Below are 15,225 nucleotides of genomic sequence, written 5' to 3'. Positions count from 1 at the left end.
GAAATTTCGTACGGATCGCTTATATGGTTCCGTCCGGAAATATAGATTAAACCGTCCGGTCACATATGAAATTCCCATATAAGCTGGAACTCAATTTTTTTTAAAATGCATGAAACGTCGAGATTTTATGTTATCTCGAATTTTTTTTTTATAAAAATCGACTTTTTGGGACTCAGCCGATTTCGCTCCTTTTTTCAATTCAATATTACCGTGGCTGTTTTTTTTCTTTTGCAAAATTTTAGAACTCGAATAATGATTTCTCTTCTTGTATATTCAAGTCATGTATAATCAAATTGTAATGTCTCGACAAACATATGATTACGGCCTAAAAGCCAACTGTCAAAATCCACTTTGAATGGAAATTTCAGACAAACCGTTACTAGTCGAACACAGTTCACAACAATTTGTGAAAGAGAAAACTTTTCTCTTTCATTTACTACCAACATCTGTGATTGGCGTGTAACGGTTTGTCCGGAATTTCCATGCAAAGTGGATTTTGACAGTTGGCTTTTAGGCCGTAATCATATGTTTGTCGAGATGTATACATTTGAAAGCTTTTAATAAATATAAGCAACTAAAAAATTCTCGTGTTCATGATTGAGAAAGGCACAATTGCACCGCTAGGTGGATTAAAACAGGTTTTTCATCATTATCTGGGTGTAAAATATTAACAAGTTTTGTTTTATTACGCATAGGATATGTTTATATCGGGAATTTTGCAGTTTCTGTCAACAGTTTGTTGTTATAGTTGTTATTAATAGAATGTTTTTACGATTTGATTTTCTAGTTCGAATATTGCGAATATGATACAATATGATACAATACAATCGTGTTTTCTAGAATAGTTGAAAACCAAAAAATTGTGATCGTGCTGTGGAGTAAACAACAGTCATGGTAAATATGGCATATGATCTGGCTAATCATTCCATGTACGTACGATGTTTCAAACTTTTAGGACCACTTTTGGAATTGCCTTTCAAAAGACGTTGGCCGTATCTCTGAAACAATTAGACATACTCTGGAAGTAACCGAATACATCAACGCGGCCCTGGCATTCATCGGTAATGAGGAAATTGCCGCCATCGAAGAGGATATTCGTCGCCTTCCGGAAATACTGAACATACCAGCCGGAGATCTTTCGTTGAAAAAATACCATGGCAGATTTCTGCAAAATCCGGAACGTTTTCGGTTCATGGCCGGAGAAAGAGCTATTTTAAAATTGATTGCATCGTGCGTCCAGCGGAAGGGAATCAACCACTATCTACGCTATGCTGAGAAGCGTGAAAAGGAGGTCATTGTACCGGGTAGTCTAGAGACGAGTGCTGCCGAAGTGAGGCGGAAAGTTATTGATTTTTATAACGAAAGGTAAGGAGGTTGTCCATAGCTTCCAAGCAAATATTGTTTACTGAAACTCAGGCAGAATCACAAAGGGTATGCGCCCTATAACTTTGGCAATTATTTATGAAACTTGCGTTTCGACTTTGTCTCATCAGGACCTGACACTAATATAGTACCAGGACTAAGCTAGCGCCCGGTCGAATTAACTAGTTCGCACCAGCTTAATCAGAACTCCTTTTCTTGCAGTACATCACGCTTGATTAAGAGTTTGCTCAGGAACACAAATTGTGTCTTCGGAGCTTGGGTCGGTTCGGCGATAGCTTAGTCCTGGCACTAAGTTCGTCTCGGATTCTGATGAGACGAATTCGAAGCGCAAGCTCTATAACTAATTTAGGATTAACATTATCGGGAACTTACTATACTTAATATCGTTGCAGATGTGATGGAACCGCAGACCAGATCGATTTCTGCAACCGCATAACCGCAATCCGAGTAGATGTGTCAGAAACCGACGATGGCAGCTTAACAGCAAGGATTGGATGCTTATTCTGCCCGGGAGACAATGTCATAACTTGTCGCCCCGAACGGACCGGTGGAAGCTGGAAGGTGTCAAACTTTTTGGCTCACATTCGCAATGTGCACAAGGGACTAAATGCACCAACGTCGGCCCCAAGGACAGCAACCGGTTTCCATCAACCGAGTACTTCACCACCTGTGGAGTGTGGTGGGGAAGGGTCAAATCTCAGCAGTGCCAGTGGTTTTCAGTACGACAGCTGGGCCAGTTCGAGTGATGTTACATCTAGCCACGAAAATACTTTGAAACGAAAGTATTCCGGCAATTCGATGGAAGAGTTTGGGTTTGTGGTTAAGGAAGAGAGGTTCAATTAATATGCTAATATATTTGCTGTGCTATGAAATAAAGAAAACTAATGTAATTTTTGTTAGCTATTTTTGGCAAATTGAATAGAGGTTCTAGTGTGAATCGCTCATAAATTTTTACGTTGTGAAACGGGAGCTAGCCAGGCTAATATGGGCAGGATCTACAGGAAACGAATTTTTAACGCCTCAGGCAACAACACTCTCTCCCTTTATTAATCGTCTTGCGCTTAAAAGTCGTTTTTTTCCTTTGCTGTTCCACTGTAACGTGACAGGCTAAGGCCAGGAGTGGCTCATCTCGCCTGACTGTTGTTACGGCAGTGTTGTCGGTTTTGCTTGTTTGCAATTAAATTTGAATTTTTGCTTCTGTTAGGAAGCGATGAATCTGTGTCATACTAGTTTCACATTCTTCTATGAGAATTTTTTCAAGAGGTTTGAAATATTCTAGAGCTGGATATTTGCTTCTGATGGTGTTGAATTTTGTGCAGTTGTACAGTATGTGTTTTATGTCTTCTACCTCGTCGCATATGTCACATCGATCTGTATCCTCCCATTTCCAGTGGAATCTCCTATCTTTGGTGAGCATGTGTCCAGAACGTATTCTGCTTAGATGTTTAATCTCCCTTGCGTTCACTGCTAAGTGTTTGAACCATGTCGTCTTGAGTGGTTGCGGTTGTATGGTTTTATACCAGCGTCCCTTTTCTCGGCTCATTTCGCTGAACAGGCGCGACCAATCTTCCCAGGTTTCTTCCTTTGCTATTAACGTTGCATCTAAGTCGTTTTGAATAGCAAATTATGTTCTATAAAAATCTCTACACATCCAGTCGTTTGACAGCTGAAGGCGTGCATAAACAAAACGCTAGTGGAAAGAGAAGAAAGAAAAACAAAGTTGTACCTTCTTTTGTTCGCGATCAACCCCTGCTGGCTGCGGTATTCGTATTGCAGGCAGTCGCCGTAAAGTGATTCATCGTTACAAACGTTTTTTTGTCGTTAAATTGTTGAAAGAAAATGTCCTCTTCCAACGTCCTGAAATCGGTCCGAGAAGACGATTTTGTAGAGTACTTCCTTTTTCCGTCTGCACTGGACCAGAACGATGTCTCGTTGGAGAACTGTGAGCCTCAGCTAGAGGGACTTCGGTCAGAGGTCATCAAACTGGCGGAGGACTACTGCCAAAGGTACATCTGGCATCGGGATGGGTTCAAGGTAGTATTGCGCACGGGCGATCTGCAGCAGCGCTTGCTGATTGAGGCTAGCAACATGGAGGAGGAGAATGGTGAGTTTTTTCTGTCATGTTTCCGTTTATTGATCATTATTTTTAATATATTTTATTAGCTCAAGTCAGTGTTGCCGAGTTTGTTATTAATATGCTTTATAATTAATCTGTGTTTTATTTTTAGTTCGATTGCCACCTCACCTTTATGGGATCACTCACTACGGGGATAATGTGCAGGACGAATGGTTTATCGTGTCGTTGCTGCTTCACCTGTCCCGCAGAGTACCGGGGCTAGTAGTACGAGTAGTAGATTCGGATGGTGAATTTCTTCTAATCGAAGCTGCCGAGCATTTACCTAGCTGGGCCAATCCGGAACGATGCGAAGGTCGTGTTTTTATATGCGACGGTGAGATTCATCTGGTTGGGACCAAGGATCAGAAGGATCCGTTTCCAATGGATCGCATTCTTCTGGAGTTGAAGGATGAATCTCGAACTAAGTGGGTTGTTTCGAATACCATTCAATCGTGCATTGCCGAACGGATCCGGGACTTTCCGAATCATATCGAAGACAATCATCATCGGGCGACGCTGTACGTCCCGGTAGGAGTAGCGGCTGTTTTGGAGGAAAACCCTCAACTGATATCGGCAGCCGTACTGGCGTTTTGTAACCGCGATCCTATTGACCTAAAAGTTTGTCGTGCGATGCGTTACTTTCCTCCGGAAAATTGTGTTTATGTGAGCGCTGTGTTTACCAAATGTCTTTATGCCATGTTGCAGCACGCTCAATATTTACCTGATAGAAGGACGGGATGGAGTTTACCAATGCCCAGCGATCCCAACTATAAAGCTCATATATTAGGGTTAAAGCTGGCTTGTGGCTTTGAAATACTGACCTCACAAGCGAAATCGTCTGCCTCGTTGGAAACTGACAAAGGTTGGAAGCACTACTTTGAATCACTCAAGGCGAAGGGTTATTTTCAGGAGAACATTGAAGGGTCACAGGTGAGTTGATCCATGGGCTACCGTTTTCGGAAAATTGAAATTTCGTTTCCTTTTCTCAGGAATATACGCGCCTTTTAGGCGTAGCCAAGGACTACTACCAACAGAACTGCGATTCAATGAAGTTCACCCCGAAGATTGGTGATGAAATAATAACTATTCTGAATCGCAATGACTATGACGCGGAAGAGCTACGTAAGCAAGGCCTCGAACTACCCACTCCGGATGATGACAGTTGGATGAACATCTCTGCTGAGGAATTGGATGAAATGCTTACTAAACGGTACGGCACACGAAAACTCTTTTCACTCAACGGCAACACGAACTCGGAAGAGTTCACCAGCATGGTCAACGACTTTCTGGAGCAGAAAAGTGAATTTGATGGAGTAGACCAGGAAACTGCAGCAGCTCAATTAGATTTAGGACCTTATAAACCGGTCAGACCAAAACGTACCAAAAGTAAGACCAAAGCGGACACACAACCCACTTCGCAATTGAATCAACCAATCGATTTCGATCCGGATGCTTTTGGAGCACATGTCAAGCACTTGCTGGATTTGGTAATCCCCGAAGATCGCTGGGATTCGTCGGATAATTCCGACATGAGCGATTACGCGGAGGAGGATTACGATAGAAACATCGAAGAGATGTCACCGACGAGAACCGGACGGGCAGTTAAGAATGAGATACAGACGTACATGGAACAGATGGATCGGGAATTGGCTCAAACGACGATCGGAAAAAGTTTCGAAACGCACATTAGCGCACAAGAGGGTGAGACCAGGGGCGAAGCCGATGATTTTGATGACATTGAGAGTTTCAAACCGGTGAACATTGATGTCAATACGTTGAAAAATATGATGGAAAGTTATCAGGCACAAATCGGTGGACCTGGCCCGGCTGCTAATCTGCTCGGTTCAATGGGACTTCAGATAGCGCGAGCTTCCAACGGGGAGTCGTCCGGTAGTACCCAGCAAACCGATGTGTGAAGTGTGTCCTCAGGTTAGCGAAGAACCGTTTTTGCTGCCATTTTTTACTTACAAATAGCTTGAAGCTTCCCCATGTCCAAAACGCAATCGATTTAGGGTAGGTAATGGTATATCTCAGAATATATTAGTATTTAACTATTCATCAACCAGTTTGGTCTACCATTTTAAAAGTATTGTCCTATAATAATAGTTGTGTAGTTATCATTGACAAACACCGACGTTTCACTTCATGTTGGATAGGAAACTAGTTCTATATTTTGCACACGTACTGTTAGAAAGAATGGATGCCATATTCTAAGACAAATTTAATGTTACAACAAAAAACTATGACATGAGATTTTAAGAGCTTGTTGCTGGAGCAAATTAGGAACAGATGCATTTTACGCATAGGCTAATAAAGAACTGCTTGAGAGTCCTCATAAAATAATGGAATTTACTAGGTAATAATTCAAATGAAAAGAAAGTCCCATGTTTTTTGCATTTAAATTTCACCGGAACTTGTAACTTCAAAAAACTTCGGAGACCTAAAATTGGACCTTGAGCGCGCGTTTTTTTTGTTTTTTGTCGAACGGGAAAAAAGAGTCTACTGTCGACTTGGCACGTGGTACAATCGGATTCATTCTGTTCTTTTTCCAGTGCGCCTAGCGGTGAAATATAACCTTCTTGAATCTCCATGTACTCATCCTTCCGGGTTCGCCTTTGGGTATTTCTTAAGCCACTTGGCTCCTCTGCGTTCAATGAGCCATTTAGCTCTATGCTTCATGGAGTTGCCCAGTTGTGTCTACTCCACTCTGACTGAGAGCTCCCCGGCGGAAGAATTTCTCCTGATACAGACTCTCGTTTCTTTGATCCATTTAGCTCCCAGTTTTGTCGTGATCTACACGGTTAGTTCCTGAAATCCTCAACTCTCCCATCGGGACATCGGAAAACATTTTGGAATCGTGCATTTAACGGTGAGTCGAGTGATTAAACATTACTACCAAACTCTGAGCATCGAACAGCAGGAGCAATGCGGTCAGAATGGATATTCTATTAGTGATCCGGATCACAAGCGTGTAGTGAAGGCGTTCAAGCGAAATTTCAATGCTTCGATCAGGGATGTGGCCAAAAAGTAGAGAATGTATACGTACAATGTCCAGAAGGCTCCAATTCGTGCAAACGGCAAAATACGGTGGGAAAGTGACGAACCTCGAAACAGTACACTCAGGTTTTTTTTTACGCGGGGGATACGAGCCGCGTAAATGAAAACCGCGTAAATTTCAAAATCCGCGTAAATGAAAACCGCGTAAATTTCAAAATCCGCGTAAATGAAAACCGCGTAAATTTCAAAATCCGCGTAAATGAAAACCGCGTAAATTTCAAAATCCGCGTAAATGAAGACCACTTAAATTTAAGAATCCGCGATAAAGGGAACCTCATTGATGGATACCGCGTAAATTTCAAAATCCGCGTAAATGAAAACCGCGTAAATTTCAAAATCCGCGTAAAAAAAAACCGCGTAAAAAAATACCGCGCAAAAAAAAACCGCGTAAAAAAAAACTTGAGTGTACACCCAGATGCTGACGAAACCTCATTGTCTCATCATGGATGATGAGACTTACGTCAAGGCGGGCTTCCGGCAGCTCCCAAGGCTACTGTTATTCGCTGCTCAGCACAAGTTTGATGTTCCGGAGGATGTAAGGACGCAAAGGAGGACTTTCAAAGTTTGCCAATAAATACATGAGACAAGCGATCTGCTCATGTGGCAAACGGAGTACGACGTTTATGACTACAGGGACTGTAAACTGGGAGATCTGGGGCCCTACCATCTGACCAGATCTAGCTTCATGCCACTATTCAAATTTTGTCCTGGAGTGGTACGAAACCAACGGGGGCACCTTCGTACCCAAGGATATTAACCTTCCCAACGCACCGGAACTAAGACCCAGACCGTAAATATGCAGTCCTTCTTCTTGGTGTGTGTCACTGCTGGACTTTGGTGTCTGGCTCGTTCCGAAGCCTAGCACTGCTTGAGGATCCTGCCGCTCTCTTTGACGCTTATCGCTACTCGAACTCAAAGTTTTCTACAGAACCGGTTGATCCTGTTTATAATTCGAAGCACCCAAGTTAACACTCGTAACTCTTCTTTCGCCCTTTTCCCCCGTGGAATAACATCAAAATATCACCTCATGGGGGAGTTGATTGTACTTTCATCGCACTTCTCGGTTATGCTCACGAGTTTTTCACAGTTTACTCGTAGCGTCGTTTATTCCATGAAATTACTCGAGCCTTTGAGCCATTTTAACTCTCGACTATCCTCTTGCATTCCGCTATTTTCGCCGTTTAGATCCCCTACGTACTTGAGCCAGTTAGCTCCGAACTCCACTCGGATATTATCCAGTGGTAAATTTCCGCAAACTATTTTACTTCTGTTTTCGTGAATCTTTCAGACCTCGTCGCCATTTACCCCCTGGTTCCCCTGAACCATGTTGATCTCAGTTTTGTCGCGATATCCTCGCTCTAGTTCCCTGCGGTGGATCTAGCCTCCTCACAGGCTACCTGGTAGGTTGTCGAGATTGGTCTGGCTATTCCAGGATGAGCATGGCCTCCAGTACAGCGGCGTCTCGACGACCCACCACTGGTGCATCGACACGGACTACTCGAGCCCGTTCCCGGCGGTTGATCTAGCCTACTCCACAGCAACCGGTAGGGTGTACTTATTCGAACTGCTCTGGTCATTAGTGCGTTAATTTCTCTGCAGCCCCAACTACTCCACGACTTTCTTGTACGACATTTTCTGCGCTTAGTCGACAACTCGCTTCGTCTTTCCTCGAATCTTGGGCAACTAAATACCACGTGCCACGGCGATACTTTCTCACTCTCGCACTGCGTAGGTGAACGCATGTGACAGAATCGATGCAGATACTTCCTAAAACAACCGTGACCTAATAAGAACTGCATTAGGTGAATGTCTATGCCTCAGCCGACAGGTCCATCTTCCGTTCTCCGCATTATCCCGATCACGTTCCCACGTGGCTATCGAGACAGCTCTTCCCAACCTCGTCGCTCCTCTCGTATCCCTCCGTTGATAGCACGCTCTATCCTTGGATAGAGTAGTTTGGCTTGGTCTTCAGCGCAACCCCCTAGAATGGAACACCGTTCCTCAGTATCGAAGACGCCACACCAGTCTGAAGACGCCTTTTACTGCCACCTTGTCACAACCATAATCGATGTAGGTATTGAGGTTAAGTTTCAGTACACGTTTTGATGGTATTGATATGTCTTCTACGGTGATCTGAGCCATCTGAAGCGTATTTCGGGTTGGTTCTGAAAGTAGTTTTTCGGAATGTAGCACATTGGGGGACATTTTGTGCAATAAAACTAAATAGAGCCTCCTGGCTGGCAATTTTGAACGCTAGGAGTTTTTATTCTCAGGTAATACGATCCTCAAAAACGCCGATCAGCCATGTTGGTTTTAGAAACGACAGCTAATAACACTGTTTACTAGTTCTTTCCATATGTTTGCCTGGATTTCAGTGGGTAAACAAAGTTTTTCGCTGTCATTTTTCTTCCCCGCTGTCTGCTGCACGCTTACCTCACTCCTCACCTACTGGCAAAGACAAATCACCTTAGAACTCTAAGCACAGACTAACAGACATAACACTTTAAAACCAAGCTTCGCACGCTTTAACGGTCATTTTAAATATGTTTGTAGTTGGGACTGTGGCCACATTTGAAATTATGGCGCCACTGTCATATGAAGAAGCATATGGGGGATAGACCACTAGTGAAAAATTACTCCCAAACCTGAGGGCTAACCCACCAGTAAATGAGTGTTTGGGACCGTGAATAAAAGGTGGAGCTAGTGTTTTGGGAAAATTGCCGGGTCGTTGTTTTTGGAAGGAATTCCCTCATAGTGTTATATCTGTTAGTCTGTGCTCTAAGCACCTTGGTTGAAGGCATTCTTGACGTCTATTGTTACAACAGCGCAGTACCCATCAACTCTCCTCTTGTGTTTGGACGCCTACTTCGCTCACCCTGTATGACTATCCGGATTGCCTTCATCGTCGATCTTCCTTTCCTGAATCCGAATTGTTTGTTTGACATACTGCTTTCGAGCTCCGTGCATTTCGTCACCCTGGTCAGGATCCTTACCAAAAGCTTCCCGGGGGTATCCAGCAGACATATGTGTCTGTATGATGTTAGATCTGTTGATAATACCGTAAGATAACACAAAGTATTTCTGTAGGTAGGTTTGAGATAACTTTATTTGGTTGTTGTTCGTCAAGTTATCGATCGATTGATATTTCATGCACTGTTTATCATAGTCCCTTATTGACTACTGTCCCTACCCTGTCATACCCTCTGCCTATTTTTAAAGTCACGTAAATAAAAAAACGAAACGAAACGATACCCTCTGTCTATAGTAAACAACACATCCATGCGCGGCGTCCATATGCAAAAGCTCAAGTTACCCACTTGAAGCTTTTGTCACATGACGTCTCAGAGCTTTTTATAGCACGTTCCGTATGACAGTTCTTACTGTCAAGTGTCGTTCTGTTTGAATGGTAAATTCTAGAGAAAATTTAGAATAGGACGTAACAATGAGAGATCCTCTTTAAGGTCTTTCTCTTCTGTTCATTACTCGGCCATTTCAACATTTACTACTCTACTCTTTGTATAATATTCTAGTAAAAACCGTCGGTTTTCGATATGTACTGGAAAATTAGTGCAGTGTTGTAATGACGTCGTAATAAATGAAAGAGAAAGTAAACAAAGAGAGACTCTCAATGTTACTTACGCCCTATTGAAAATTTTCTCTAGAATCGTTTACAGTCGTGATTCGCTGGTTGTGCCACAGCCTTGTCCAACTAACGAATTTGATTCGCTAGTTGGACCCTAGGATAGGATCCGCCAGCTGGCTTCTTCTTATATTTTACTAATCCCTGTTGAAAACGACATACCCCCACTCGACCAATGTTGCCAAAATATTTGATTGGCCTACTATAAGGTTGAAAGTAAAACTATTAAATTAATCAAGAATAATAATCAAAATAAAAGTTTTCCTTTTAGGCTAATGAAGAAGAGTAGTCAAAATAAATGTTTTATTTTCAAACTAAGAGTATGCGTTGGTTGTTTTTTGCTAAGAGTGGAAAACTCTTATTTTTACCAACATTTTTTTTCTGTGTACCAAAGGAAGAACAAGAAGCGACTTCCGGGATAACTTTCTCCCTGTTTGCTCTGTACTTCCAATTTACTCGGTACTGGAACAAAGACAATTTTTACATGAAGCTCAAAATCTTTTAATACTTACGCTACACAGCCTGTTGATTTCGAAAAGAGGCTGGCTGGCGGATTTCCGCATTATTCCGCACACAGAACAGAATCCACGATAACCACGCTACCGGATCTCTCGGGAACTTCAGTTCTGGATAATATGTTTGATTTCGTCTTCCAAATAATGCCTGCACTTCATAATTACAGACGGATGTTGTAGAAAGAAAGCGGTATCTCTAGAAAATAAAAAAATCAACACAGTTAACAATCGTCGTTTTATGTTTGATATTACAATATGACAACACTTCCAAGCAGCCCTTTAGTACTTTTAGTTTCCAAGCCGAAGGTTTGCCTATGTCACTTTCGTCCAATCACGAGCTGGTTCAGAATTGGTTCAAAAACAGGGGACAGAGCTGGCGGATCCTATCCTAGGGTTGGACCGACTGACAAATGTCAAAAACTCTCCAAAGGAGATGTTGGCAGTGTAAATGCATCTGTTCATATCTCTAAATATTGTCAGATTGATTGTCAAAGTAAATTTGACACGAGATTTTGACGTTCAGATGCTTTTCAGTTGGACAACTTCAACTAAAAAGCGGTCCAGTTAAAAAGTGTCCAACCAGCGAATCACGACTGTATACACAGTCGGTCTATCTGTCCATCTCCCATCTGTCTGGGAAACTTCTTCAAGGCATTTCGTCATCACCGTCTTCAACATATCCATGAATAGGGTAACCAATCTAATTTGGATCCCTACATATTTTGGACCCTGTTAATGTATTTGCCTCCTACACTGCCAAGTTTCTGTGCATTTGTTTGGTTTGATGCAGCAATTACATTCCTTGGGTTGTCTATTAAGTTTCAATATCATTAGTTCATGTCTAATTGTTTAAAATTAAACAGAATCCACAGTTTTCAAAAATATCACCGAAAACGTTTCATGTTTTAACGATAGCCAAGAGGAACCGGCGGAAATGATACATTTTCAAATTGGATTTAAATGTACAATATTTTTTATCGATTTAATTAGTTTGTCTGATTTGGTATTATGCATGTTACGTGTTTGAAAAGGTTTCTTCGTAATGTTTTATCTAAAAATAAATGGTGTCCACAATATGTCTTAAAAATTTGATATCAACTTATTTTACCAGTCTACTTTCTACTTTTGCCGCAGTCAGACGTACATTCGAGCCAAGTGATCAACAGGCCTCTCGATCTAGTGTGCATTGTCTCGAGAACAAAGGAAATATCGGATTATTCTTGTCATCATGAGTAAAGTTGATGAAAAAGCTCTACTCTGACCCAACGCTGCGGTCATTGACTTTAAATTTTGTTTAAAACGACCGAGTTTTAGTGAAGTGGAATACCTTCTGAAGGTAAAAATGCAACTTAGGCTTGCGGAAGTCTTGTACCTTCAGTATGATTATCTCCGCAATGTAGTGTTAATATCATTCAACACGTTAGCACAAGCCGAGCGTTTCGTTTTGAAGAACAACTTAAAACACGTGGTTGAAAGTGACAACGTTGGAATTAAGATTCCCATATATATTGAGAATGATTATATTGATGTAAGGTTATATGACCTATCACATCGTACCCCTCCTGAGCCAATTGCAAAATGCATGTCGTATTACGGAGAAGTAGAATCCGTTACACCTGATGCTTGGAGAAATTTCTTCCCGGGCACTCCTAACGGCGTTTTTGTGGTGAGGATGCGGGTTGAAAAGCCTATACCCTCCTACTTGGCACTAAAACTCAAAACTCACGGAACTACAATTATGCAAACTACGCTATGCACCCATGAGGGGCAAACTCCTACGTGCAAGTATTGTAATCAGACAGCTCATCATGGACAACCTTGCGCGGAAGATACAGAGGAAAATGCATCTCAACCGATTGCCAACTCATCTGCGGCAAACCAACCTAAAACAGAGTTTTCAATACCAGTGCCTGAACCACAAACGGTAGCCAAATTTGTGGCAGCTGTTCAGACCATAATGACAACCGCAAAAGAATCATCCAGCACCCCAAAAGCCCCAACTGTAAGCAACATCGGCAACGAATGCAGTAACAATGACGACGGATTTACACTAATCAACAATAAGTGCAAGAAGCAAGGGAGAACATCTTATCCCGGACACCAAGCCAGCTTCGACCGGGACGAGAAAAACAAGAGAGAATTGAATGACCCCCCTGACGCTGTTTGCCAGCAGACCTCGCGAAAAAAGGTCTCCGCTCGCAATAAAAAGTTGCGCGCACGAGATCCAATTAATTAATTCTTGTTTGTATTTTTATTTTTACATGTATTGTAAACGTTTAAAAGATCCACGGCTCCGTTAAGCTATCGCTGTGAGCCGTGTCAAATAAACGAATTAAAAAAAATCAACTTATTCTGGACACCAATCAATTTTTTTTTCTTGACAGCTATTTGTTTATCGAGTTAGAATAATCAAAAAGTGAAAAATTTCGTAACGGTAGGTCGCCTGCTCTTTTCGGTCAAATTATTTCGAAATGTTCAAACCAATGGATGTCGAAAATCAAACGATTGAGGAACATTTTATTGAAGACCATAATATGACCAAAGAGGAGACTCCTGAAATCCATCTTGAAGAACATTTGCAGTTCGAATTTGTTGAATTCGACGAGCTATATGTTGACAAATCTAAGAGATATATCACAGTTAAATAATGATAATAAGAGGGTGCTTGCTGAATTCCTACAATCTCCTGAAACACTCACACGAACAGGAACATCACGATTCTAGCGACGTATTCCTGCTGTTTTAATATTGCGCCGAACAGTTGAATGCCACAAGGCGAAAACTGAAGAAAAAAGGAAAGTAAAGGAAGAGAAACAAAGAAAAACTGAGCTTAGAAAGAATAACAAGAAACCACCTCGTAAACAAAAGAATTAAAAATTAATATTTAGTACAAGAAGATTCCTGATGAACTTTGAACCTTGATTTATCAACCACTTGAGGATGTTACTCCATAATACTGCTACAGATGAATTGTTACACGAAATATATTAGAATCATTCTGCGCTCAATACTCGCCTTTGGATTGAGTACACAATCCCTAAATGGAATAAAAACACTTTTTGGGATATTTTTAATTATTTTTTTATTCGTGCAGAGTAACGACCCTGAATCCCTCTGGATAAAGACTCGACACGTCAATCGTTTGTTTACCATTTATCTGTCAGTGTCATTCCAATCGAGCACGAGACCTGTCAATGACCCTCGTTCCAAAAGGATTCGTAGCGAATTTCTTTGGATTGAGGGCCGTTGACAGGTCTCGTGCTCGATTGGAATGACACTTACAGATAAATAATAAGAATAAGATAGAGATGGCGAGTCTTTATCCAGAGGGATTCAGCGTCTTTAGTGCAGAGCAAACTTACGGAATTAATGCCCTCACACGCCCACTTCCCGCCTGCCAAAATTAGTTAGCAAGAACCCGTATAAATAAATACCATTCCCGAAATCTTCGGAACCATTTCCAAACTATTCATATAATACTCACCATATTGGGAATACTACTGATACATTCCACCATTATAATTCAACTACTATACTACCATACTCATTTTAGTTACCATTTCCAATACCTTCTGTGTATCCTATATTGGAGATTTGTATACTACATTGTACTTTTGCGCTAGAGGTTAATATTGCTCTGGTGGTCTTTGTTATTCGCATATCTGTTCACGCTGCTCCAAAAATGTGCAGCTTAACATGATCAAAAATCCTCGTCATGAAATATTACGGCGATTGCCCAGTTGGATAAAGCGACAGTCCAGTTAGTCTCAACCAAGCTCTCATTAGAAGATTGCGTGTAACAAAACGAAATTTCACCAATCGATAGAATGAAAATGGAAAGGGAAGACACTTTCTATTTTATACATCGCCAAATCTAAAATATACATGCCACCATAATCTGTATAGTTCTTGAATGGTACCTATGTTGTCAAAATGTATATAGAAAATCGCATATTTTGGTATGGTGACTGTTCTTAATGGTTGTTTGTATAGTCCAGCATGGAAAAACGACACTGGTTATGTTCGATATTATACCAGGCAATGGTTAATCTATTGTTGAACGAACCATATTTAAAATGGTTTTTCGACGTTTGATACAATGGTTGGCATATGGTACAGATTTATGCGGGAAGACACCATTGAACTAATGCTAACTAAGCTAATTAAATGATATATTTTTTTTTGTTTTAAGTGTTTCAGTAACGACACGTGGCTCATCAAATTCGTGGGTTACGAGTGTTCTAAGAATGTAATAGACATTTCCACAATTATATTGAACATAACCAACCATGGAATCATAGTTTGGAGAAAGGCACAATTGCACCACTAGGTGAATTGAAAATTTTGCTGGTCGAAGTAGGCGAAATATCGTCTATTGCGGGTCACGAAAGGTAGAGAACTTTCCGCTGTTTCTGTGCAATCGAGGAAGACGAACAAAGTCAACTAAATGAATTAATAAAAAGCGTCTTTATTAAAATCAAATTTATTAGCAAGTTTTCTTCATTATATACAAA

At 41.3% G+C, this 15,225-nt stretch overlaps 2 protein-coding genes across 2 annotated transcripts; both read left to right on the top strand.

Moving 5' to 3' along the window:
• The first annotated feature begins 731 nt into the window (after positions 1–731).
• On the top strand, positions 732–2,264 carry LOC131689568 (uncharacterized). The gene is made up of 3 exons (XM_058974761.1): positions 732–894; positions 956–1,365; positions 1,776–2,264. The coding sequence occupies exons 1-3, from the start codon at positions 892–894 to the stop codon at positions 2,224–2,226; spliced, it is 864 nt and encodes a 287-aa protein (XP_058830744.1). The 5' UTR covers positions 732–891; the 3' UTR covers positions 2,227–2,264.
• An 838-nt stretch (positions 2,265–3,102) lies between these two features.
• LOC131690943 (protein ecdysoneless) lies at positions 3,103–5,847 on the top strand. The gene is made up of 3 exons (XM_058977031.1): positions 3,103–3,487; positions 3,612–4,429; positions 4,489–5,847. Exons 1-3 carry the CDS (start codon positions 3,223–3,225, stop codon positions 5,413–5,415), a joined length of 2,010 nt encoding a protein of 669 aa, XP_058833014.1. The 5' UTR covers positions 3,103–3,222; the 3' UTR covers positions 5,416–5,847.
• Positions 5,848–15,225: the final 9,378 nt, after the last annotated feature.

The sequence above is a fragment of the Topomyia yanbarensis genome, chromosome 3 (assembly GCF_030247195.1).
Source record: "Topomyia yanbarensis strain Yona2022 chromosome 3, ASM3024719v1, whole genome shotgun sequence".
NCBI classification, from domain to species: Eukaryota; Metazoa; Arthropoda; class Insecta; order Diptera; family Culicidae; genus Topomyia; species Topomyia yanbarensis.
This window is presented reverse-complemented; position numbering and strand designations above follow the sequence as displayed.